The following is a 23533-nucleotide window of genomic DNA, read 5'->3' as shown; positions in this document are numbered from 1 at the left end:
TTAACTTAAGTCAGCAAGTAATTTGACTGATATTATTCATAACATAAACCTGCAGTGATTTGCTAATTAATACATTGCATTGTTATTTCAGGTGATGTAGGTGGATGGCGCCACATTTCACACGCAGCCGTCCACGTCGAGCGAAGTCAATTTGCGAGGTATCCAGTAATAGCGAGACAATACTTTAGTTGGGCTCTTAAAATACAATGCAGTACATTGTACAGTCGCGTCACAACGTCCGGGTATACCGGTCCCGTGTAATAAATAACTGTAGAGTTATGTATAATTGTTAATAAATATCAATTTATTATCATTAACCAAAATTGCGTACACTTTTTTCTTGTTTTGTGTGTTATGTTGGAGAGCGTGTACAACGTGAATGATTTAATCGATACGAAATAAGATTAACAATTCGATAAATGACCCCCCATCCAAAACCTGATTACGGTCCTGTTCATTAGTTAATTTCCGCACATATACCCAGTAATTATATTCAAAATATATTTACGAATATATCCTTAAGGTGATGAAAAAATCGGCTAATGGTAAATGAGTATGCACACGATTTGACGTCCATGTATGTCATGTTTGACTGACAGTTGACCTTTATCATCGACCTTCGGAGCAAACAGGTATCGCTCCTTGAAACAATGTCTAGTAATAGACACGCATAATGTATGGTTTTTGAATCGATCAGTTGATCATATTGGTGTAGATTTTCTGGTTTCCGCCTTCATATTTGCTTTTACGTTATTCTTTTTTTTTTCATAATTAAATAATGGGTTAGCTACATGCTGGGCCATTGTAGTTTAGACATATCTAGCGGCATCATAGACTAAGGTTATAGGTGCTGTGGTCAACAAAATTTCATAAAACTAGATAAATAAATCAATTGAAGAAATTATGTACGTCTTCCCGTCTTGGCAGCATAATAAGGCAGTTGCTTCTTTGTAACTTTATGTTGACTATAGCGAATAAACTCTACATAAATTAATATGGAATATAACTTCCCTCGCGTTTAAAATTTTTAGCAATTTAAATTAGTACTAAAATCTAGCTTTACTCTGTCTTCCGCTGTTTCTTGTTACAATTGATCTGTTTTGTTTTCTATGTACCGTATGTTTACGCACAATTATACACAGTTTTGCATTCCAGTTAGTGTTATGTTTTTAAGGTTTGTGATTTTATCAAAAGTATGTTATGCATCATTCCATTTACTGACAAAAAGTACAATATTCTTTAAGGCCTCATGTTTAAGAGTAATTTCAGAGACCGTAGCCAAAATGGCTTTTACAGTCATTGACTCCAATAGAAAAAAAAATGTATGGGAATTATCCTAACGATAATTCTCGCTAGGATACGTAATTCCCAAACGTATAGTTAGCGTTAACGATTGTAAAAAGGCATTGTCGCTACGATCTCTGACATTTTTATACAAAACGTATCACTAAAATGAATAATTTGATCGTAGTGCGTAAAAAAACTTTAAATAAAATTCACACTATATACTGTAGATGTTTTAGATTTGCCACTCACAATATAACACATTCCAACTTATAAGAAGACGTTATGGAATATTTTTCAAGTTATAGATTAATTTAATTTTTTTTAATAACATAAACTTAGCACGAAATACTCAGGCCACTTGTTTTATTTAACTTATTGTTTTAACTAAGCTTACTCATAAGTTTTATACGCAACGAAACGAATTTGACTTTTTGGAACACCCGTTAGGTGTGATTTTTTAACATCTGGTTTGTGCTCAGTTCCTTGTATTGTAGCTGTAAACGATCAAATAATTACGATATCCTTTTCTATGTGTTTGTATCGCGCCCGTATTTGGAATTAAAAGCCTCTGTAATTCTTGTATTGCTTTATTCTAAACAATAACGTACGGAAGTAATCTCGTGTACATATTCGCTCGTTCACATTTGTAAATTGTTTTTTTTATATTTTTTGTTAATTCGGAACATTTTTGGAGGCTTTTAACGTATACGATATTGTAAGAGTATGTACTTAGATGTAACGAGTTCCTTGTTTAACGATTGGGCATAGGTAATGTAATAAGACGGTCGTTCGCGTCGACCACTTGTAATAATTCTGTACCAGAGGTATATTTTCATAGTAATCAATACGTTTGAACTCTAAGATTTTGTCGTCAAATGGGACTGCAATGCAATACATTGAAAACTCCTAGATTTTGTTGTACATCCAAGATTTTTGAATTACGTAGTTCTTGGAACCTCAGACTACTCAGGATGTTTCTGAATAACAAGACTTGCATTCCAATCACGGCGGATATACAAGGGGGTAATGGCCCCTAAGGCCCAAATAGAGTCCAGCCTTGTTACTTTAGGACATTAACTTAGCAACTTGGAACAAAAACTGCCTTCTAGCGAAATCGTATATCCGCTGGTTCCAAAGTAATTCGTCATATCTATGTCATATACCTCTAAGGTACAGCATGTAATATACATTCGATAATCGCTCTCTTTAGTAGATATGGAATATAAAGTTTTTACTCTTCTCTGTATTTCATAGTTGTAAGCGGAACGTGATTATCATATCCGGATGTATATGGGACTTAGAATAAACAGTAGGATAACATAGTGACTCTCAAACATCGAAAATGCAACGAAGTGTACTTCCATAGGTGCAATAAAATGAAGTAAAATAATATTTGTGTTTTATTTTCTACCTTTACAATGTAAAATGCAATGACGTTTTGTTTTCTGGCTGAACTGTACATAGTTTATGTTCAGATATCGATTAAACTTTATACAACAGCATATGAGTCATTTCATTTCAGACATGGCCATCTTCAGTCAGTTTTGATTTTAGTAATTTTGATGTTTAAAAGCTTGAAATACATAAGTCTATAAATATAAACTTATTCACACCAGATTTAAACAGTACAAAAACGACCGCTATTTATTATTTTGGTACAAACTTAACCACTTCCCTGATTGAATTTGTGCGTTTTTGGAATTTTAGTAACCATAGATATGACCATGTTTGAAGTTTAGCAACTCGCATGCTCTCAGGAATCTTTTTCATCATAGAGAACTTGTATAATAATCAATTAAAAACAATAAACAAGAATATTACTACACATAGCTACGCGTTAATTAATCAACACTATTTTTCTGCATTAGCTTCACTTGGTTGAACATCCCATGCACCAACTTCCATGAGTAAATCCTTTTTGGACTCGAAATATTCCCTGTACCATGTGATGTGATCTCTCTTCTCTTGGACTGTGTAGAAGGGATTCTTTGACAGACCTGTGCAGACCAGCTCCATGAAATGTCTGATGGGACCTCTCTTGGGACACCAGTCTTCAAGGTGGGAGTCTATGAAAATATGTTCTGAAAAATGGACACTTTTCTCTTCGTCCAGTCCTGGAAATAAGATTACTATTTATTTCGCATCTCCAGGAGAATAGTGCAACAATTGCAGTACAAAGTATATAAGAAAAGACAGATTCCAAATAACACTTATTATACAGGGTCATTTTGACATAGTGTTACTAAATGTATAAATCTATATATTTATATATGCGAGTATGTTTTAATTACATTTGTTTACTATTTCTCTTCTTATTTGTTTTTCACTTCTTTTATTATACACCTACCTCCGTCCTCTCTACACCACTCCAAGGTTGACTGGGAGAGAATGCCCATGGCATTAAGTCCGCCTGTATACCATGTGTACAAAGTGTTAATAAATAAATAAATAAATAAATGAAACCACATACTCGTCTTCACCTTTTCTGACATTGTGCCTAAAATCATTTCAGAATTTTGTTATCATTTTGTAGTTTAATACAAATATAGCATGTGAATGAGTGTATTTCTGATTGAAAGTATGACGTTGTCGCTGCGACGAATTCTCTTAGAGCAGTAGTAGTAGTAGCATTGGCGCATGGAATTAAAATTACTTTTAATTAATATTTATTTGGTTCGAAAGTTAGACTTTTTTATTATACATCTACGGCTCAAGTAACTTATTGTCAAGTGTTATTTATAAGTAGATAAGTTTCATTTAAGTAACGCAATGTCAAAATGATCCTGTATGTTATAATTTTAGATTTCAATTATTCTGAGCAAAACAATTGACTCTTATACACCTTAAACTTTGAAATATACTTGGACTTATGATCTTAAGTTTGTTCGTTAGAACTGAGGAAGCAGTAAATTAAATTAAATAACTAGCTTTTATCTGCTGCTTCCTACATGAGAATGTGCTTCTCAAACAAAAAGTAGCCTATAGCAATTAGGAGTAATGTAGCTTCCTGTTTGTGAAAATCGATTTAGTAGTTTAAGAGATTACTAATCGAAAAACAAACAATAAAGCTCTTCAGTTTTACAATATTAGTGTAGATTAACTACAAACATAATAAGCAATTTCTGTAGTGTTTCCTTTACCTTGTTCATTATCAATGGGGAACTTCCACACTTTTCCCTGTTCTGTCCAAAGAATCATTTTCTCAAAATAGTTGGTGGGTGGTTGCATTGTGGCGAGAGTCAATTCTCTTTGCTTCAAGTTCTCCCACATTTCCAATGTTGTTCCGTAGTTTTGTTCATTTACTTTGAAAATACCCAGTGGCTTTCCACTGAAGATGTTTATACTCATTGGTTGAGGGAGGGCACTGTGAATATGTATGTAATGAATTATGGTTCTTATAGAAACATGCAAGAATGCATATTTTGTTAAAGGATTTACAATCACCATACTATATTATAATATGTGGAAGTGACCATTACGATAAGATGTTGACTTGAGCAGCCATGCAAAAGGTAATATCAGTGTAAAATATTTTTGTTAAAAAAATAAAATAATCAGGCTTCAATGCATACATAAAATAACCACCACTTATTTTTTATGTATATTAAATGTATGTATTTTATATGTCTCTATTCATACACATCAGTGGCGAAGGTAATCCGAGGCAAAAAGAATTTAGCCTTAGTTAACATGGCAGCGCCCAATTTAACAAAAACTAAGATGATCAGAAATAAACCTAAAAGGGAAGCCGGTAGGAATCGGTTTGTATGGACGCTTCGCTACTGATACACATTATAATTTACCTTCTTGGTGGTGCTGTTTCTGGGGCTGTAGGTTTTTTCTTCCTCTGGTTGTACCGTGTGGCCTGGACCTCTGCTTTAGCACTGCTGACCAGTCGCTTCACTTGCTGCCCTCTGGTTTGAGTTTGAAGTTTATCATCACTATCTTTGCTTCGATCCACCTTCATGCCAATCAGTAGATCACTGAAACATTTTGGGGAATAATATTTGAATTATATAATTTAATTACCATTTCTTTCGCTAAACTATTATGTGGAAAAAAATTGGTGATGGTAAAGAACTAAGACACTGCATTAATTAAGAAAAAAAAAGCATTACAAAAATAAAAATGTTAAGAATAGGAACAGCAAATATAAGTAAAATGAGTTCATAAATTTATATTTAATCTACTTAAAAAAAGGGGATTCTCAATTTGAAGATTTTTGTTTTTTTAATCTTTTTTTTACAAAAGCAATAGTTATATTTTAAGTTCCAGGGTTAGTAAACAAAAATTAAGTACTTTTTCACTAAAATGGATTTGATAATTATTACATGGACCCAATGAAACAGTTACCTAAGAGAAGTGGATGACTGATTAATTTTGCCAAGGATCTTGGACAGTAGCTCTGCTTCAGTTTGTTTGACGTTGCCTCCGATTGCTTGAGCTACATCACCGGCTGCCTTTGTTATACTCTCCTCTGAAACACATTTTATTATAGCCTTTCATATAATTTGTATTGAAATTACGGATGTACAAATTGACTATAGATACCTATATAAATAATACACATAAAAATAGCCATTAGTCAATATTGGTTAAATAAATCTGATTAAATTAAGCAGGTGTACATTTCAGTACGCAAAATTCTAATAGTTCAGTATAAAAGATAGTTATTACGATATTATTTTACCTATCTTCTCCGTTTTAACTTCAATTTCGTCGTCTTTCGGTCTCCGGGGTCTTCCTGGCGCAGTAGCGAACTTTTCTCTGTACTCCGCCTCGTCTATTGTGGGTTGTGCCATCATACTCTTTAAAAGTTCCTGTATCTTTTCCGTCGCTACATCTTTTTTGTTACTTTGTTCTTGGGATTTAGGGCTAATTTCTGGAGTTTTACCATTATCGGTAGGTTTATCCGAGAAATATCGAATGATTACTCTAAAGTCCCGTTTTAAACGAAGTCTGGAAAATATAAAAGTTTTTATAAGTACAATAACTCTACTTTAATTCAATTTTCGACATAAACAACGAACCTGGTTAACATTTTTATTTATAAAAATAAATATTGTTTAGAATCTTAAAAGCTGGTTTTTGAGGTTATAAAACGAAGTTTTGTTTCACGCATATGTTATAATGTGTCAAATAAGATGGGGTGAAACATACAGACTTGTTTCACCAAATAAAATTAAATATTCCCAAACATCGATATTTTATGTGTCTCTTTATAACTATAGGTATATAAGACATCTGCATAAATAGCTTTTTTTTTCGTGCACCTACTTTATGTGCTATGTAAAAACTTTATTACATATTGTTTTCACAAATTGTTAGCTTGTTTTTATACGCGTGTGTTTGCAAATAACATCGTTCTCTATGTTTCCCGAGAATAAAAAAAAATATATATTTATATAAAAACGATGATTGTATGTATAAGACGTGTTATTCATTTTTTTTCAGTAATAAAACTTATTTTTATTACATTACGTAATGCAAATGATGATCAGTAGAGATTAGATTATAGGTAATATGCATTTGCATTGTTATAATGCCTAAAATCATTCGACGGCGTTATAATAAAATGTAATACTCAATAGTATCATAATAGATAATAGTAGCACGTATATGAGAAGGTAACAATGAGTAGAGTTTATTTAGGTAAAAACTTGAATATTGTCGGCATCAGCGAGATTATAATTCTGAATAAAATGAACACACGTCACCCCCGTATCGTTGAAGGGTAGACAGAGTTGCAACCTGGGAACTTACATTTCCGTTCTGTTTTCCGTCTCACGACGTGATAGGAGAATCTATGGCCATATCGCGCACAAATTGGCCCTGGGCTGATAGAATAGAAAACCCCAATATCACTGCCGAACCCGGGATTTGAACCCGTTATCCGTGTTGTACAGCGCGAGTCACCGAGACATTCTATCACAGAAAATATTTTAAACTGTATAAGTAGTTATTAAAGGTAGAAACTATAAATTAGATTATTCATAATAAAAAGACATTTATTCATAAGGCGTTTTATTAATTGAGTGTAAACACACAAAGATATGACAAACATATTACAAACACACTATGTGATTAATAGGCACTGGTTTATGTATCACTGTACAAATGTTAAATACTACATTATAATTATTAAACATAATATTATCACTAATGATACCACATTTTGACTTAATATAAATATTTTTACTCCTAATTGCATCGTATATTTATAAATGGCTTCAAATGCTTGAAAAATCTAAATTATACATTATATTCAAGTACGTGGCAACTATCGCACAAATTAAAAGTATAAGTAATAAGTAAAGTTCGAAAGGCTGTTCAGAGGTGTCTATGGTCGTTATAGTGTTCAAGACTATTGCAATTGTTTGTGTAACCAGGTTGCAGTTTATGGGAGTCATGACCCACCCATCCAACTTCAAAATATATTTCAAAGATTATCATAAAATTGTGTTATGAACTATGTCTTTTATTACTACCGATTACCGATCCGATACCACGAAAAAGTTCAAGCGGACCGTGAAGAAGCTATTAGGCAGGCCGGTATAACTGTGCCGACCGTCTGGAGATGCTTTTGCCTCTTGTTGATCGACATTTTTTTTGCTTAATATTAAGTGCAGTTAAGCAATTTTGACCAGTTTTGATTAAGACAAAATCAATTTTTTGCTTTAAGCTTATTTGGATTTTTTAACAAAAATATTATCAAAATTTATAAAACATGTACAACACAAGTGTTGCAGTTTAAAAAGAAATGCAACTATTTTTAAGCTTTAAATTGTGCAGTAGAATACAATTTAATGGCAACGGTCAAGATGCGACGGCCGTTTATTACAATTAACTCCAGATACTTCACAAAATGGTTCCACTACACTGAGCCACAAACAAAAATATATTCTAACGCAGCAATATAAGTCTTAGATTTATGTGGCTTCTAAATAATTGGTGTTTTATATCTGCTTTTATAAAATGAATAATTTTTCAGAACAGAATTTGCTTTTGAGCTCATTCTTGTGTAAAGTTGCCACATTTGTATGTTTTATAGTGAATACGTACATATCATAGTATTAATTTTAAGATCACCAAATTTATTAACACTACTATTAAACAAAACTAAACTTATTTACATGACTGCATCACATATACTTATAGTATACTACTTATCACTTAACAATTCAGCACCAAGACAAACTGAGAGTTACTTGTTATTACACAGGGTTGATTTCTGAAATGGGGCAGCTATCTTACGCTGTAGCAACAAGAAAATTTTTTCTTAAGTGATTGTCCATAATTTTTGAAGAAACTAAGATCTGCATTGATAAATTTTGAAATAAATGCGCAGTCAACAAGAAAATGGGAGATTTTTGCAAAAACTTTTTTTATGCCAACCGATTATGTTGCCTATAAGAAGCAGAAGACTGTATGGGGGATCGTAAGAGGTTTGAGTACTTTTAAAGTCAGGAATTAACCTCGCTTCCCCGTCTCAAAAATACACCCTGTATAAATATCTATCTAGAATCGGGCTAGTTCCTAAAAAATATCCTTGAACATAATAAAAATTAAGTGGAAGCACGTTTTGTCTAATAAAATTAGTGTCTAGACAGACATATTAATTAACAAATGGGCGCAAATCTTGCATCAACACATAGTAGACCTATGTCAATTCATATTTTAAAATGCCATCTAAGGCTAATAATATCAACACAAACTTCACTGTTTAACCAAAAAATAAATCTTAACAACTACTGAATACAATTAAGTAATTTTATGGTCGCAAAGTATATTGCGTATAATAATTATTGTATAATTATAAATGTAAAATAAATGCAAATAATGCATCTGAGCAAAGACGTAACTTTATAAGGTTTGCACACAAATGCTAGGTATCTCCTGTTGTGTGGCAGATATGTCATCGACGTCACATAGCCAAATCAAAAACCTAGTACCACAAATGTAAACAAATATCTACACACTTATTAAATAATTCCCCTAGTTTCTGCTCTCTTGGGCAACTTCCTGTATAATAATGGTACTTTGTTTATGCATGTATTTATGAATACACTTTAGAAACATTGTTTGTTGCGGCACGAATATCCGTCTCCTATCGTTGGTATATTGCAAGAGGTGGCTAGCATTTTAGGGCGGAGTATACTACACTAAATACATTCAACATATCATCCCGCGTCATAAATAAACATTACACTTGTGGGATACTCTTCGACCGACAGTGAGATCAATTTTTCACCTTCAATAAAGGAGGTTTTATGTTCAACTATATGAAACACATTTTTATGTATGTTCACTTATTTCTCCGACAATTATGGACTTATTGTGAAAATTCTTTTTGCGTTATTTTTTTTATAGCTCCAAAATGTTACCATTTTAATTATATTGGTATAATACACTCGAATTGGTAGATGATGAGGGGAACTCAATTCGCAAAATTAAATAGCATTTCGAATTTTTTTTTCTGCCACGTGCTGTTTGGGTCTATCTCTTCCAAAAAAATAAATTTGTTAACAAAAATAAAACCACCTAAATCAAAAATAATTTAACATTATACATGTGTCACTGAGAACTTCTTAAAACACGAGCAATGTAAGCGGGTTTATTTTTGCTAAATAGTTTTTATAACGGATACGAACGTTCCCTAATAACTAGTTTTGGGGATTACAATAAAGTTTATATTTCATTAGTTTACATATTATGAGAAGTGGACATAAGTACAATGTGATGTATATTTTATATTTAAAGGTCCCTATGTACATTATGGCACACTCAATACAAACAATAAAGTCTCACCGACTCCAATTACAATATTAGCACCATTTCTTACCACCGGCAATACATACTTTATTTTGTTTAGGAAAAACCAACACACACACTACCCTTAAATTAACGGCGATGGATACAAAAAGTATAAATTGGCGAGTTATAGGCCCATAGTACCAAACTGATCAGTAGTCTGACATTTTTCTACAAATCTACGATCCTTACTATTTTACAGCCTTCAAATGTACACCAAGTCTTCAAGTGCTATGCACCTCACTAAACTACAAAGTCAAGCTTTATATTTTTGACTCACCGCGACAATTTCCACCGCCGCTGATATGCAAATCACAGCCAATTTAGGAAAGTTTAATTAAACCGAAGAATGAGTAGCCAGGTCGGAGCCATACGGTTCTGTTGGGGTCTCGTTGGGCAAGGTTGATGGTGTCGCCGGGTTGGAGACGCGCGAAGGCCTGGGCGGAGCACGATATCTGAGACTTGGCGGGCGTGCGGCCGCTCGAATCGTCCCCGCTTGCGCATACGGCCAGCAACCGTTCCGCGTCATGATGAACCGCCCATATGTAGAAAACCGTAGGCACTTTCGTTAAATACACCACCTGGAAACAAGTTTTTAATAGTAGAGCTATACAAATCTACTAGTTTTAACTAAAATAAGGAGTTAAAAAAATATTACTCTATTTGATTTAAGTCGCGACCCCCAGTAATTGTCCGCCTAAACGTAATTCTGAATACGTGCCTGTCGAAAGCCGCTAATCTGTGAGGTCATGTTTAAGTTTGCACATTGTTAGGACTAGTCTAGCGAGCATCACGTTGTGAGCGGCTAACCGCGGTTACACATTGAGTAATTGTACGGTTGTAATATTCCCCGCTCTGCGCATTAAAACCAAAGAGAATATATTAAAACGATAAGCGGTTCTAGAAGTTATGGTAAAAACGCGTACAAAGCCGTTTACACACCAAATGAATAACATTGAGAGTTCGAATTGTTTTCATTTGACACATTTCATATTATCAACGTGCGGTTTGCTTGCAATACGAGGTGTCACGCGCGACAATGAATCCAATGTATAACTGAAATTCTGTGACCATTTTTGACTACTACATTTTTTTTAGGGATTCAAATTTTTTTTTAAAAATTCTAGACGTAAAATTTAATGTTATGCCATTTTTTTGTTGCCGCCATAATTTATAAAAGCTATAACTATGAGTGATGGTATGCAAGTTTTGTAGGGATAATAATTCTTCACTACATAGTATAAAACAAAGTCGGTTTCTCTGTCCCTATGTATGCTTAAATCTTTAAAACTACATAACGAATTTTGATGCGGTTTTTTTTAATAGATAGAGTGATTCAAGAGGAAGGTTTATATGTATAATAACATCCATTAAATAGTGGAGAAATATTGCACCCGTGCGAGGCCGGGGCGGGTCGCTAGTTTTAAATAAAGTATGGCCAATGATTCCTAAACATGCGTCTAGTACTTATGATAACGGTTCCATAGATTATTAAACGGTTCACACTTCGGTAGTGATTGCATTATGACTATAAGTCTTATTATATATCTAACATATGTTATAACACAAATACATTTTTATGTCAAGTTTATGATGTAAGATGTTTGTTGAATCATACATTGTGGTTTAATTTATCCTTATTATTGGCACATGTTGTTTTATGGTGTAATGAAGGGTTGGTTATTTTTCCCATGTCATACACAAAATATTTATTACTAAAAAGCTATTGTTAAAAGGGTGGACAGAAATATTTGCATTTACTGGGGTGTGACAAGAGGCTTAGAGCAATCAACCGAGATACAGACGGTAGTCTAAAGTTTGTATTATTTTTTAATACAGTGGATTTACTTTATTTTTAATTACTAAAATTTTATAATGAAAATAGAACATTGTAGAAATTCTTGAAAGTGACAACCCTAATTCTTAATAACAGGAATAGTAATAGGTATTGCCTCGTTGTAGGCATTTAACTCATAAATATAAATAATTTACTTACTTGTGCATAAATTAAATACAGTCCCTCTTCTTTAACAGTGACGTAGGTGTCGTTAATCAATACAATTTTATCGTAGCTGCTTTTGGATGACACCTGGGTGTCTCGGACCCACGGGCCTATCAGGGCTGTAACAAAAGAAAAAAAATCTATAATCTAAAATAACCTTTCGAGTAAAATTTTGTATTTTAGGATATGAATAGAAAACATACCTAATCTAGTTTTAATATATATTAATGCAACTATATAGTAATATTATTTTCTTTATTTTGAAACTATTTTTTTATTTTTATATATACATATCTAAAAAACATGAATACATAAAAAAATATAAGAGTGAGTGATAAATACAAAATATGTTATGTGAGTGTGGAATAAAAATTATGATGACTTGTTTAGTAGTAGTAGTGTTGCGGGTAGATGGAATTCCCTAAAAGTAATTTACAACCACAATCGGGACAAGCCCGGACTACTCACTACGACTTTCTCGTGTCAGTTATTGTCTAACTGACAACATTTTCCATTCATTAGTTACTGCCTTTTTGATTTTCGCCCTAATGGTACATTTATTTATTGCTTTGAATGACGAGACGAGCTTGTCGTTCGCCTGATGGTAAGCGATACGTCCGCCCATCAACAGTAGAAACACCATTCAATACTTTGAATTACAAAGTATTGTTTGGTATTCCACTACGCTCGCCACTCTGAGTCATGAGATGTTAAGTCTCATTATGTCCTGTAGTTACACTGGCTACAATGTCCTTCAAACTGGAACACAACAGTGACTACACATTGCTGCTTGGCGGCAAAAATAGATATAGCGTACATAACATATTAGCCACATAAAAATATATGGACAAATAAACGCTGGGAACGTCGTGTTAGAAAAAAGCTTATTCTGCTTTAGTCCGTTGAAATTCAAGAGCGGCAGGATGAATAGCTATCCCTCTGTTCGAGGCGTACATAACCTTTTTATACGTACCACTAAGGCGTCTTAGTTATAGTGCTTCGGGCTACAACGCGAAAATCACTGACCTATTTAGGAATTAAAAAAGCTAATTAAAATGCATTTTAATAAAAAGTAGTGTTTACGATTAACTGAATGATTTTATTCTTATTGAGTTTATAAAGTTAAGTTGTACAAAAAAAAAAAACAAACAAGAATATGGCGGGTGAGCTGTTTGCAAAACATCGGTGGGACCACACGTTGAGTATAGCCTCAGTACCATAATTCAAGAACGATAAAATATATTTTAAAAAATCTACCCACATTTTAATGATCTTTATTAACTTTAGCGAAATTGACAGAATTGAACCAAAAAATATATATTTGAAAAGGCATTATTTGATTACATTTTGTATTTTCCTTTCTGAAAATAGTAGAGATGCAAAATAAGCGAGATTTCTTTCACCTTCAGTTCAGAGACATAAAATCGGATTATTTAGCAGTGCACCGTACCGCTGTGGCATTTGTATAACAAGGAGAATGTCTGAGTTTATAGCATAAGTATAAACTATAAACATCTCAAATCGATTAAATCTTAAATCGATATAATTGAGTCCTTTAGATTGTAAATATCAAATAGACGAATATTAATTATTAGTGTATTTATATTTGTTCATAAATTCACTCCATGCATTATAAAGGTACGCGCACAAATTGCCCGTTTCGGCATTTAGGCGTGCCAACAGCGGAACACAAATGGTGACCAATAAATTAGTTGGTCCAATCGGTTTGAAATTTTGATGTCCTCGGGTTTTAAGAGTCGCAGATTATGATTTTGGGGTCGAATCATTCGCGTCAAATCTTGCTACTAAATTTTAATAACTAAAAAGGATTTAAAAGCAAAAAACAAGCTTTTATTTAAATGTTCTAAAAAACATAAAATCAAACTTTGTTTTATACCTAAACTCTTTATAACCTTAACTGCAATGACGTTATTTACGCGCAGATTTTTTTAATGACTACAGACGAGCAAGTCCTTTACCTCGGGGTAGGTGCAAGAAACTAGCAACGCCATCTGGACTCTGAATAAATAAACTGCGTGGAACGTACACTCGTCACTCTGAGATATATTTACATAATATTCATTAATAAGATTCAGGTGCACGTCTTAAATCCGCCTGACTGAAGGCTGTCCTTGAAACGTCGGGAGAAAATGATTGTGTGACTGCCGAGCGGTAATCATCTCTCGTCAGTCGACAGTCTATTGGACCCCACTCCACTTACCATCAGGAGCAGTGGGGACACTTTGTAGTACAAGTATAAAAAAAAAAAAAAAAAAGTTGTACAGCACTTGGCGAGAAATAGACATGGCGGTACCTACCCAGACTGTTAAAGACGAGAGATCCTCCACACAGTAAATTCTTTTCCCACCCTTTATCAGTACTTGCTTATGCTTCGTTAGACAACTATGCAATATCGAGTTAATCATACGTGATGTAATTACAACTTATCAACACTTTCTTTGTGCTATAAGTAATTCTTGGTAAATGAGTATGTTTTTGTCGTTAAGTACTATAGAACAAGATAATACCACTCTAAATACTCACGCCTTATCACTGAAGGTGTAGGCAGAGGCGCAACTGGTGCAACCACTTTTTGCAATGCGTATTCTATGCTATCATTTGATAGGGGGCAAGCCTATGCTATATCGGGCACGAATTCCAAACTCCGGTGTGATACTGGGTAGAAAAACCCAATAACACTTTGCCCGACGCGGGGATCGAACCCAGGACCTCAGCATATTACAAAGTCTTCGGGTCCTGCATCCTTTCATTCAGTGTTAGTCACATGAACTTTATCAGCATGTAAATAAGGTCTTGGATCCACTAGTTTTAAGAGATGATGTTAATACTCAAGTATTGGATACCGTCAGAAACGCTATTTGTTATTACACATCAAATTTAAGTAGGTTTTGAAGAATTACCTAAACGGGAATTAACCTTTGGTAAGTCATCTGTTATGAAATAACTAACATAGACAGTGCCTACCCCGTTGTTAAATATGAGGCTTAAGTATACAATTTTAATATATATCGGTGGCGTAAATGTACTACGTTACAACTGCAGTGTTCTAGGGTCCGCACGCCGGGTTGGACAAACTGACATTGGATTTTTCTACTCAGTATCAGTCCGGAGTCTAGAATTTGCGTCCAATGTGGCGATAGGCTCGCCCAATATCCCATCATGGGACTGAATACGCATAAGGAAAGTGGGTGCACAGTTGCGCCTCCGCCTACCCTACATTATGAGACGGAATACGTACAGCACAAAATGGGTGCACCAATTGCGCCTATGGCTTTGGGGATAAAAGGCGCGAGTGTGCGTGTTTTGTTTATTTTCTAAGCGTTCTATTAATAATTCAGATGTTTCTACAATAAAAGTAGTCCAATATCTCTATCACTAATTAACATTGTAGGAATGTTTATAAAACGCTTTTTACGATAGGAAATCGGAAGCAAATTATCTAACTACTTAATGAGAACTGTACGTATGTTTAAATATGACAATGTTTACACTTAAGTTATAATGTATGAATTTGAGCCAGTACTAACAGTACTACTACAGCGATACGGTTTGTTGTTTCCGGTTAGGTATGTCCTGGGTATCTCGGATGGTACGATCCTGGTCGTTATATCGGCATATTTAGATTATTTTTTTAAAGAATACTAACTATAGATCTCGGCTGTACCTTTGTGAAAGACCTTTCCTCTAAGAAAAGTTGCCTCTGTACTTATAAATAAAAGTAGGGAATACCTCCGTACTTTTAATGTTTTATAACCCAAAGGTAGCCCATTTTCACAAATAAAAGTAGCTAATATGGCTTCTATTTCAGTACTTTTAGAGTTTGTAACTCGAAAGTAGCCCTTATGGCATTACTTTATTGTCCGTTTATCGATCTAGAACATTTTTCTCAGGAACGCGTAGAGGTATTAAGTTGAAATTTATATTAAATAATCAGGGTCTAAGGTTTCTTTCGGCTGTGACAAAATTAAACTTTTAAGTCAATACGATCGAAAGATATGATCGTTTGTGTCGCATATTTTGCCATTTCACACGGGAATTAAAGCCATCGGGGTACTTCCCCGTTGTTATAGAATTATGAAATTTACCAAGTATTTATATTTACTTATATATTTTGGTTGTGGAACGGACTGCCGAGACGAATGTCCGCAGGTTCAAATCCCAAGGGCACACACCTCTGATTTTTCTAATAAATTATGTGTGTATTCTTTGTGAATTATCGCTTGCTTTAACGGTGAAGGAAAACATCGTGAGTAAACCTGCATACCTGAGAAGTTCTCTATAGGAATTTCGAGGGTGTGTGAAGTCTACCAATCCGCACTAGGCCAGCGTGGTGGACTAAGGCCTAATCCTTCTCCGTAATAGAGGAGGCCCGTGCTCAGCAGTGGGCAAGTATATAATACAGGGCTGATATTATTATATATTTTGATACTTTATTATTATCTCATCTATCTTAGCGGCGATAGCCTAGTTGGGTGTGGAACGGACTGCCAAGACGAATGTCCGCAGGTTCAAATCCCGAGGGCACACACCTCTGACTTTTCTAAAAAATCATGTGTGTATTCTTTGCGAATTTATCGTTCGCTTTAACGGTGAAGGAAAACATCGTGAGGAAACCTGCATACTTAAGAAATTCTCTAAGAATGTCGAAGGTGTGTGAAGTCTACCAATCCGCACTAGGCTAGCGTGATGGACTAAGGCATAATTCCTCTCAGTAGTAGAGGAGGCCCGTGCTCAGCAGTGGGCAAGTATATAATACAGGGCTGATATTATTGTTTTATTTATTATTATATTATTACTATCTCGCTTGTCCGTTTTTTTTTTAAAAAGCAACTTAAGATATAAGCAAAGTAAAAATCAAAGATTTTTTAAATCTCTGTTACGATCCATATATATATATATACGACGCTAGCGACACCTGTTTAAAAAAATTTACTCAAAAATACAAATGTTTCCTACGCGAGTAAATTGCCGGGTTAAATGGAGCCTAAATGTTAATCCAGGACATTGTTTATCCGTGTGCCAAATTGTATCCAAATTCGTTTCGCGGTTTCTGTGTTTACTTCTAACAAACATCTCAATATTTTCACGAACTTGTTTATATAAAGGAGTTGAGATGAAGACTCTACATTTTAATTCATAATTTAAAACTATATAAAAAAATCTTTGTCATATATTTTGTAGTTATAAATATAACATATTTACTATCATACACTACTACAGACCACAACATAGTAAGTTTGTGTGCAAACATTGTCTAAATGATAACCAAGCTTAGGAGGCTGTTAATGAATGCATACGATAATACTATACAAAAGGAAATATCTAACGTTGTCTGGCTCCTTAATTGAACGAGATTATCTTACTAGTGGAATCTTCTCCATCTTGGTATCTACTATTTTCTTACATGAGCTTTTTACATTAAACCTATATTTTAAGCACACCAGATAGGGTTCAAAATTGTTCATCACTTAACAGACAATGCAAATACTAAAACACATCCTGTGACACATACAAATTATCATTTCAATCACATATTTTATATGGTTGCGATCCGGCTTACATTGCGTAAATAGCGCTCTTACGACCTTGGGATAAGAGTTATTCTACATTTGTGGTAATATCATTGTTTAAATATGATGTATAATTAGATAGTTATGTTAATTATGTAATATCGAGGAGTAGGCCAATGATTAGTCAGACAAATGCCAATAGTGTTTAGTCAATAATAATGAGCTTCTAACAAAGAGTGGAATAACTACGAGGCACGAACAATTTGTTCAATTATTAAAAATAAAAATAGAAAAATAGCACTATAACAGTATTTTGAATTTATTTTAGCGACAGTAAAATGTAAAAAGTCTTAAAGCGTGGGCAACGCGACTGCGAATTGGACATTTTCAAGATCCTAATTACTGTTTCAAACAATGAGCTGCCATATTAAAAATGAATTATGAATATCTAAGTCTTGTTTATGAATACAGTTTCAGGCACTTTATACTTAACTTTTTTATTTTATTTAAAACTTTTCCTTAGTGTCTCATTTAAAAATTTGTGTATGGACCCTATTGTTATAAAATATGGTAAAAGTTTTCATTTCAAAGTATTTTTTAAATGTTTTACATATAACATATGCTTAAAGGTACAGATATTATTATTATGAGAATTATTTGTAATTTTTATTATACATACTGATAACTAAATCCTTAACTTACAACAAATATTAAATTACCATTTCTCAACGTAGCTTTTTTTTCATAAATAAAAAAAACTTGAATAATTGTGTGCCTATTTAAGTAGATGCTAGAAATATGTTAGTATCATGTAAAGTTACCTAATACTGATTTATTCAATGTTTGAGTACCTATATATATTTTGTTTCTTTGTACAAATACACAAATATTATTTATGTTTTCTATAGAAGATTTAATCATATACTTAGATAAAACAAATCAACAAATGTGACAGTGAATACATATTTTCTCTAATATTATCTTATTATCTATGATATATGAATGCTTAAAACCTTTAGCTCTTATTACATATTTGGAAACTACCAAGCTTAAAGTAATCTTTTACAAAATTTAGAGAAACAAAGGTTTGTGACCACTCAGTATTATTACTAAAACCATAGTCGGTTATAACTAATTCTACCAGCCAAGAGTATAAGTTTTATCTAATGTCATTAATAAAGCTATAACATAATATATCTATTAATAACTATAGTTTTTATGTGGCTGGAATATTTCTCAATTTAACATTAAGTGGCTATAGAACTGGTATTGAGCCAGAATAATAATATAAACACAAGGAAAATAGTCTGCATCTTTGTTAATTCCTATCAAAAGGTCATGACATAATGTAACGTATTTTGGCTATATAGCACATGCATGTATATTTAAAATACTGGTTCATTAATATTTATATTAAAAAAAAACACACTTATCAGTGTGTACTCACATTCTTTCCCCAGATTGAGCTCATGTCTGGCACCATTGAACTGGGCTATCAGCAACTCTGGAATTTCAAACAAAAATATTATTATAAAATATATATTAATAAGTATTACATTTTTTATGGTACAAGTAATTGTATGAATGTTAACAAACCTTTGTTTTGGAAGGGTAAATCAAGTGCTGAGTCAATATCTTTGTTTGAGTGTTTCTTCTTAGAATCTACCAGTAACATGTCATCTCCGAAATTTTCCACATAGTACTTTCGTGTCTTTTGTGCTGGGTCGTCGCTGTAGGTCTCCATGCGCGCCCTTCGCGCCTCAGCTACCGGCCTTGGCGGTGCCACAAACTCGCTTTGTTTATCATGGCTCAGGTTTTGAATCATATGGTCCTTTAACCCGTCTAGTTGTCTTCTCATAGAGATCATTTCATTCCAATAGTAAAATGCGATGGAACAACTGATCGCCATGCAAATAACGCTCAGTAAAAAATTTAACACGAACAAAAGCTTTATTTTCTTGGAAGACGCCACTGAGAATGTCGTGTTTATATGCAAACCCAAGTCGGACGGTTTTTCTACAATGAAAAATAACACGTTATTAACACGCTCACATTAAAATATTTCGTATATTGTTTCAATAGTCACCTGTTTTTAAATGTATGACTGTCCCATCGTGTGAATTTAATTTAGAGTCTCTTGTTTTACTTGTATTTAAAAATATGTTCGCCGCACCTGAGTTCAACGGGACACCTTCGCATAAGTTTATTTTTCTTTCTCCGTCCATTATTGTTTACGCTCGGTAGTAAATGTATATACGATACGCGGCTCGTACCACCGTCAGTCTGGGCGTCGTCAATTCTAAACAAAGCATGAAAAGCTTTAATAAGTTTGCGCCGCCACATGCGCCGACCGCATATTGATAACCACGGTACGATAAAAAATACGACATATTTACATACCAATACGTGCTCCAGTTTACACCGATTTGTTTTTACGTATGTTTTCACTTAAAGATAATACAAACTTATACACATTATCACTAGACGTAGGAGTTCAATAAAAAATAAAACAGTAAGTAAACAAAACAAGCGAACTTTTCGGCCGTTCGCTATGTTCGGGCGACTTCGTCAAGGGCGCGTGCGTTGCTTGACCGCTACTGACTGCCCGCCAAATTCGAACTGAGCTCACTGTCAGCGAGCGTATGCGCCGGTACTGCGAAGGCCTGAATGCGGAATGACGCGAATCCGCGATGCTAAGATTAGCGCAGGATTGTTCAGCACTAGACGCTAGACGACTTTCAAATGGCACAGCAACGGCCTTATCCGTTTTATGTGTACCCAAATCATAGGATATTCGCTTGTTCAGCGAATACTTGGAAGGCTGAAGTCTTACTAAGAAAGCACGTATGTTTACGTTGTTACTGTATTTTAGGTATTTAATTATATTAGATACTTGTTTTTGTATTTTTTTGCCAGTATTTACCTGTATGTTGATTAATTTATATTCCCTACAATATTCGAAATTATCCCTCAATTAATTTTATTCTTTGTCTGATTACTTAGGTACATATTATATTTATAATAATAATGACTAATTCTTAGCGTTTCAATTCATTTATTTATTGGCATTTTTATTACATAAACCTGGTCTCAGTTTTTGTACTATGATGATATGGGTAACTCTCGAAACAATATCAATAATTAATTAGGTAGGTAATATTATTTATAGTTACAAATATTATTATGCGTAAGGTAAGTATTACTATTGTCTATAATTAAAAAAAAGTTCATTTATTTTTTTGTTCGTTTCTTTCGTATTTTTATCACGGTTTATTTTGTTGAAATAGGTACCGACCTTCTAAGTTAACCTTTAATCTGGAGAACGAATAATATTATGCTATATTTTAATAGCTCGGTAAAATACACTTTGCAGTGGGATCATTATTTCGGAAAATACTTTCAACCAGGCGGGTGGGGCAACCGCGACTGAAAATTAGGGATTTACCCGAACCGCCTTTGCAATTGAAGTGGTATAAATTATTGTAGCGATAACAAATAGAATGTTGTGTCATTGTACCAGTACACATGTAAGTATAATATTACTGTAACATAAAAAAGAAGTAATATGGTCGGTTTAGTATAACCACATTTGTCTGCACGCATTTGTCAATGGTACACAAAATCTTAATCTTTCCCAAGTAAACGCGTTCATGACCCGAGCTTGGCGACCTAACATCGTGTCTTTATATACAGCAGGGAACAGCAACGATTCTGAAAATTACAAACACAAATTGAGAACGTGGACAACTAATCTTATTGAGTCGTAAATTATAAGTAATTCGCTAATTACTGGTCGCTACCCGTCCGGGCTTTTCACGGGTAACAGAGAATATATTATAATGCCGTTCAAAACTTCAATGACTTTTAAATACACGTAAAGCTTCCTTCGTAAATCATTCCATCCATTTTTGAAAACCGTTTGAAAATTAGTTCTAATATTTCTGAGATTCCTTATCGCATTCAGACAGATAGACAGACCGGGTGGAAGACTTTTTTCTAATATGTAAAGATTTATATACGAATAAAAAAATTAAAGTAGTTCGTTAGATTTATTATCAAAAGAATGTATCGGTCAAGAATTTATCGCAAAAACTCAAACGGCAATGATTATTTAGACAGACGATATAGAACGTTCTGCCCCATTCTAAAGGTCGAATATCCTCTTTTTGATTTTTTTTAGTTATTCCTAATTCAGTGCTGATTTAAAGTGATTGATGAACGAACTAAACTCGGTTTTGAAACGCAACTCTAAAAGTGCAAGCTAAAAATATATATAAAACTACCCACGTTACGTATCCGTGCAATTACTTTGGGAAACGTTCGTCAAACTGGAATGTGCACCACTGCACCAGCTGCTTACATTTCGCCTCGTGGTTACCCTGAATATTTTCGCGACGGCTATATCACAACCTACAGGGACGGCGTAAGATGTTAGGCGAATGAAAATGCAATATTTAAGTATGTGAATGGAAGTACTCACAGTGGACAGGATCTTTGCGTTTTTAAGTAGGTAGGTGTCTAGTAATCGAGGACCCATTATGTTTAAAGCAACTGGTTTGCCTAGCAAATGATTAAACCAAAATAATTTATGTAGTCTCGCCGATTAATATGAAGATAATTATTGTTATGCGAAAAAGCGTATTTCGTAGTTAGGACAATAAAACACCAACTTCAGCAAAATTTTATACATCTAATTACCTGAATTAAATTTATAAAATATCCGTGATATGACTAATAACATGAATAATTACGGGCAATGCCTCCTTTAGTAATAATTGAAAGCAGGTCAAATTGTAAATCTGAATCATCCATGGACTAACTGTACAACAAACAACACGACGTATTTTAGTGGGTCTTAAAATTAGTAGGAAGAACTACTTTGATATATTTCATGCGAAGGAATACAAAGGTTTAGCTTGTATGGGATAAATCATTGACTTAAATCGGATACAGATTTTTTTGTTATTGCCAGTAGCAGGTGGAGCACGCGGCAGGTGGTGAGATGCTCCTCCCAGTAAAAAATGACGATGTCGAATCCCTGTTTCGCGTGCTGCTATAATTCCGGCATATTCCTTTGTCCCAGTTTCGCATCACCTCTTCAGATTTTATAGTGTTATATTTTTGGGAAATAAACCATAAAATAATTTGATAATGTTAAGGAGACTACAACTTTTTGTGTTTCTGCTCACTGGAGTTTAAATTATATAAATAAACTGCTACGGTGCATCGCTTATGTGTTAAAATTATGCAAATACATAATTAATATCATTATGTTACATCATATGTAAGCTATTGGTATAAAAAAAGTAATAAAATTCTCCCATATTCTGTTTAAATTTAAAATGAACATTTAATATAGCGATTAGATTTTATGTTTTATTAATTTATTTTACGGCATATGCATAGTTGACAGCATTTTAAAATCTAAACGTTAGATAAATAATAATGATTTTAAACGGTCCTTCAGCCGGTTCTGCAAAGCGAGAGCTATTTCTGAAATCAAGCCCCAACTACATGTGCTTTGAAATTCTCTATGCACATATTATACATTGCGCATACAAGCTTGAAGCTATAAAACGGAGACATTTTTACTGACCAAATATTATTTACTAAATAGTAATAGAGAACAGTAGGTATCATAGATTGTTTCGTGTTCGCCGAAGAACCTGCCGCGGGTTTTGGTTAAAATGTTGCTGTAGATAGATTTTTTTATGCCGTGGCGGAATTCTCACTGGCTAGGGACTCGGCACCTATGCTCGTGCAGATGATGCTATACTCCCGAGTGTAGACATTGGGCCGTAAGACCAGTAACCAACATAACCGTTCCACTCATGTCCCAGTGGTGGTAGCGAAAACATGCTTTTTTTGCGATAAAAATAAGGTATGTTAGATTAAATAAACA

At 33.9% G+C, this 23533-nt stretch overlaps 3 protein-coding genes across 4 annotated transcripts in view; 1 reads left to right on the top strand and 2 right to left on the bottom strand.

Moving 5' to 3' along the window:
* The window catches only part of LOC115441480 (glucose-6-phosphate 1-epimerase), a 40139-nt gene extending 37462 nt beyond the window's left edge, over nucleotides 1-2677 (top strand). Inside the window, exon 8 of the mRNA XM_030166290.2 lies at nucleotides 92-2677. Coding sequence (XP_030022150.1) covers nucleotides 92-100 — 9 coding nt within the window. The 3' untranslated portion in view covers nucleotides 101-2677. The remainder of the gene's footprint in view (nucleotides 1-91) is intronic.
* On the bottom strand, nucleotides 2675-6402 carry LOC115441479 (28S ribosomal protein S31, mitochondrial). The gene is made up of 6 exons (XM_030166288.2): nucleotides 6318-6402; nucleotides 5978-6246; nucleotides 5641-5764; nucleotides 5091-5270; nucleotides 4428-4651; nucleotides 2675-3401 (listed from the first exon to the last, which is right to left on the bottom strand). Exons 1-6 carry the CDS (start codon nucleotides 6326-6328, stop codon nucleotides 3139-3141), a joined length of 1071 nt encoding a protein of 356 aa, XP_030022148.1. The 5' UTR covers nucleotides 6329-6402; the 3' UTR covers nucleotides 2675-3138.
* An 892-nt stretch (nucleotides 6403-7294) lies between these two features.
* LOC115441466 lies at nucleotides 7295-20387 on the bottom strand. 2 transcript variants are annotated; one of them, XM_030166269.2, is made up of 6 exons: nucleotides 20032-20387; nucleotides 19805-19930; nucleotides 19228-19647; nucleotides 19079-19135; nucleotides 12095-12219; nucleotides 7295-10679 (listed from the first exon to the last, which is right to left on the bottom strand). In XM_030166269.2, exons 2-6 carry the CDS (start codon nucleotides 19854-19856, stop codon nucleotides 10422-10424), a joined length of 912 nt encoding a protein of 303 aa, XP_030022129.1. In that variant the 5' UTR covers nucleotides 19857-19930; nucleotides 20032-20387; the 3' UTR covers nucleotides 7295-10421. The 2 variants fall into 2 exon arrangements, with proteins under 2 accessions (XP_030022129.1, XP_030022128.1); XM_030166268.2 differs by having other exon boundaries at nucleotides 19718-19930; nucleotides 20032-20383.
* Between the last annotated feature and the right edge of the window lie 3146 nt (nucleotides 20388-23533).

The sequence above is a fragment of the Manduca sexta genome, chromosome 25 (genome assembly GCF_014839805.1).
Source record: "Manduca sexta isolate Smith_Timp_Sample1 chromosome 25, JHU_Msex_v1.0, whole genome shotgun sequence".
NCBI classification, from domain to species: Eukaryota; Metazoa; Arthropoda; class Insecta; order Lepidoptera; family Sphingidae; genus Manduca; species Manduca sexta.
Note: the sequence above shows the minus strand (reverse complement) of the source record. Positions and strands in the feature narration are given on the sequence as shown.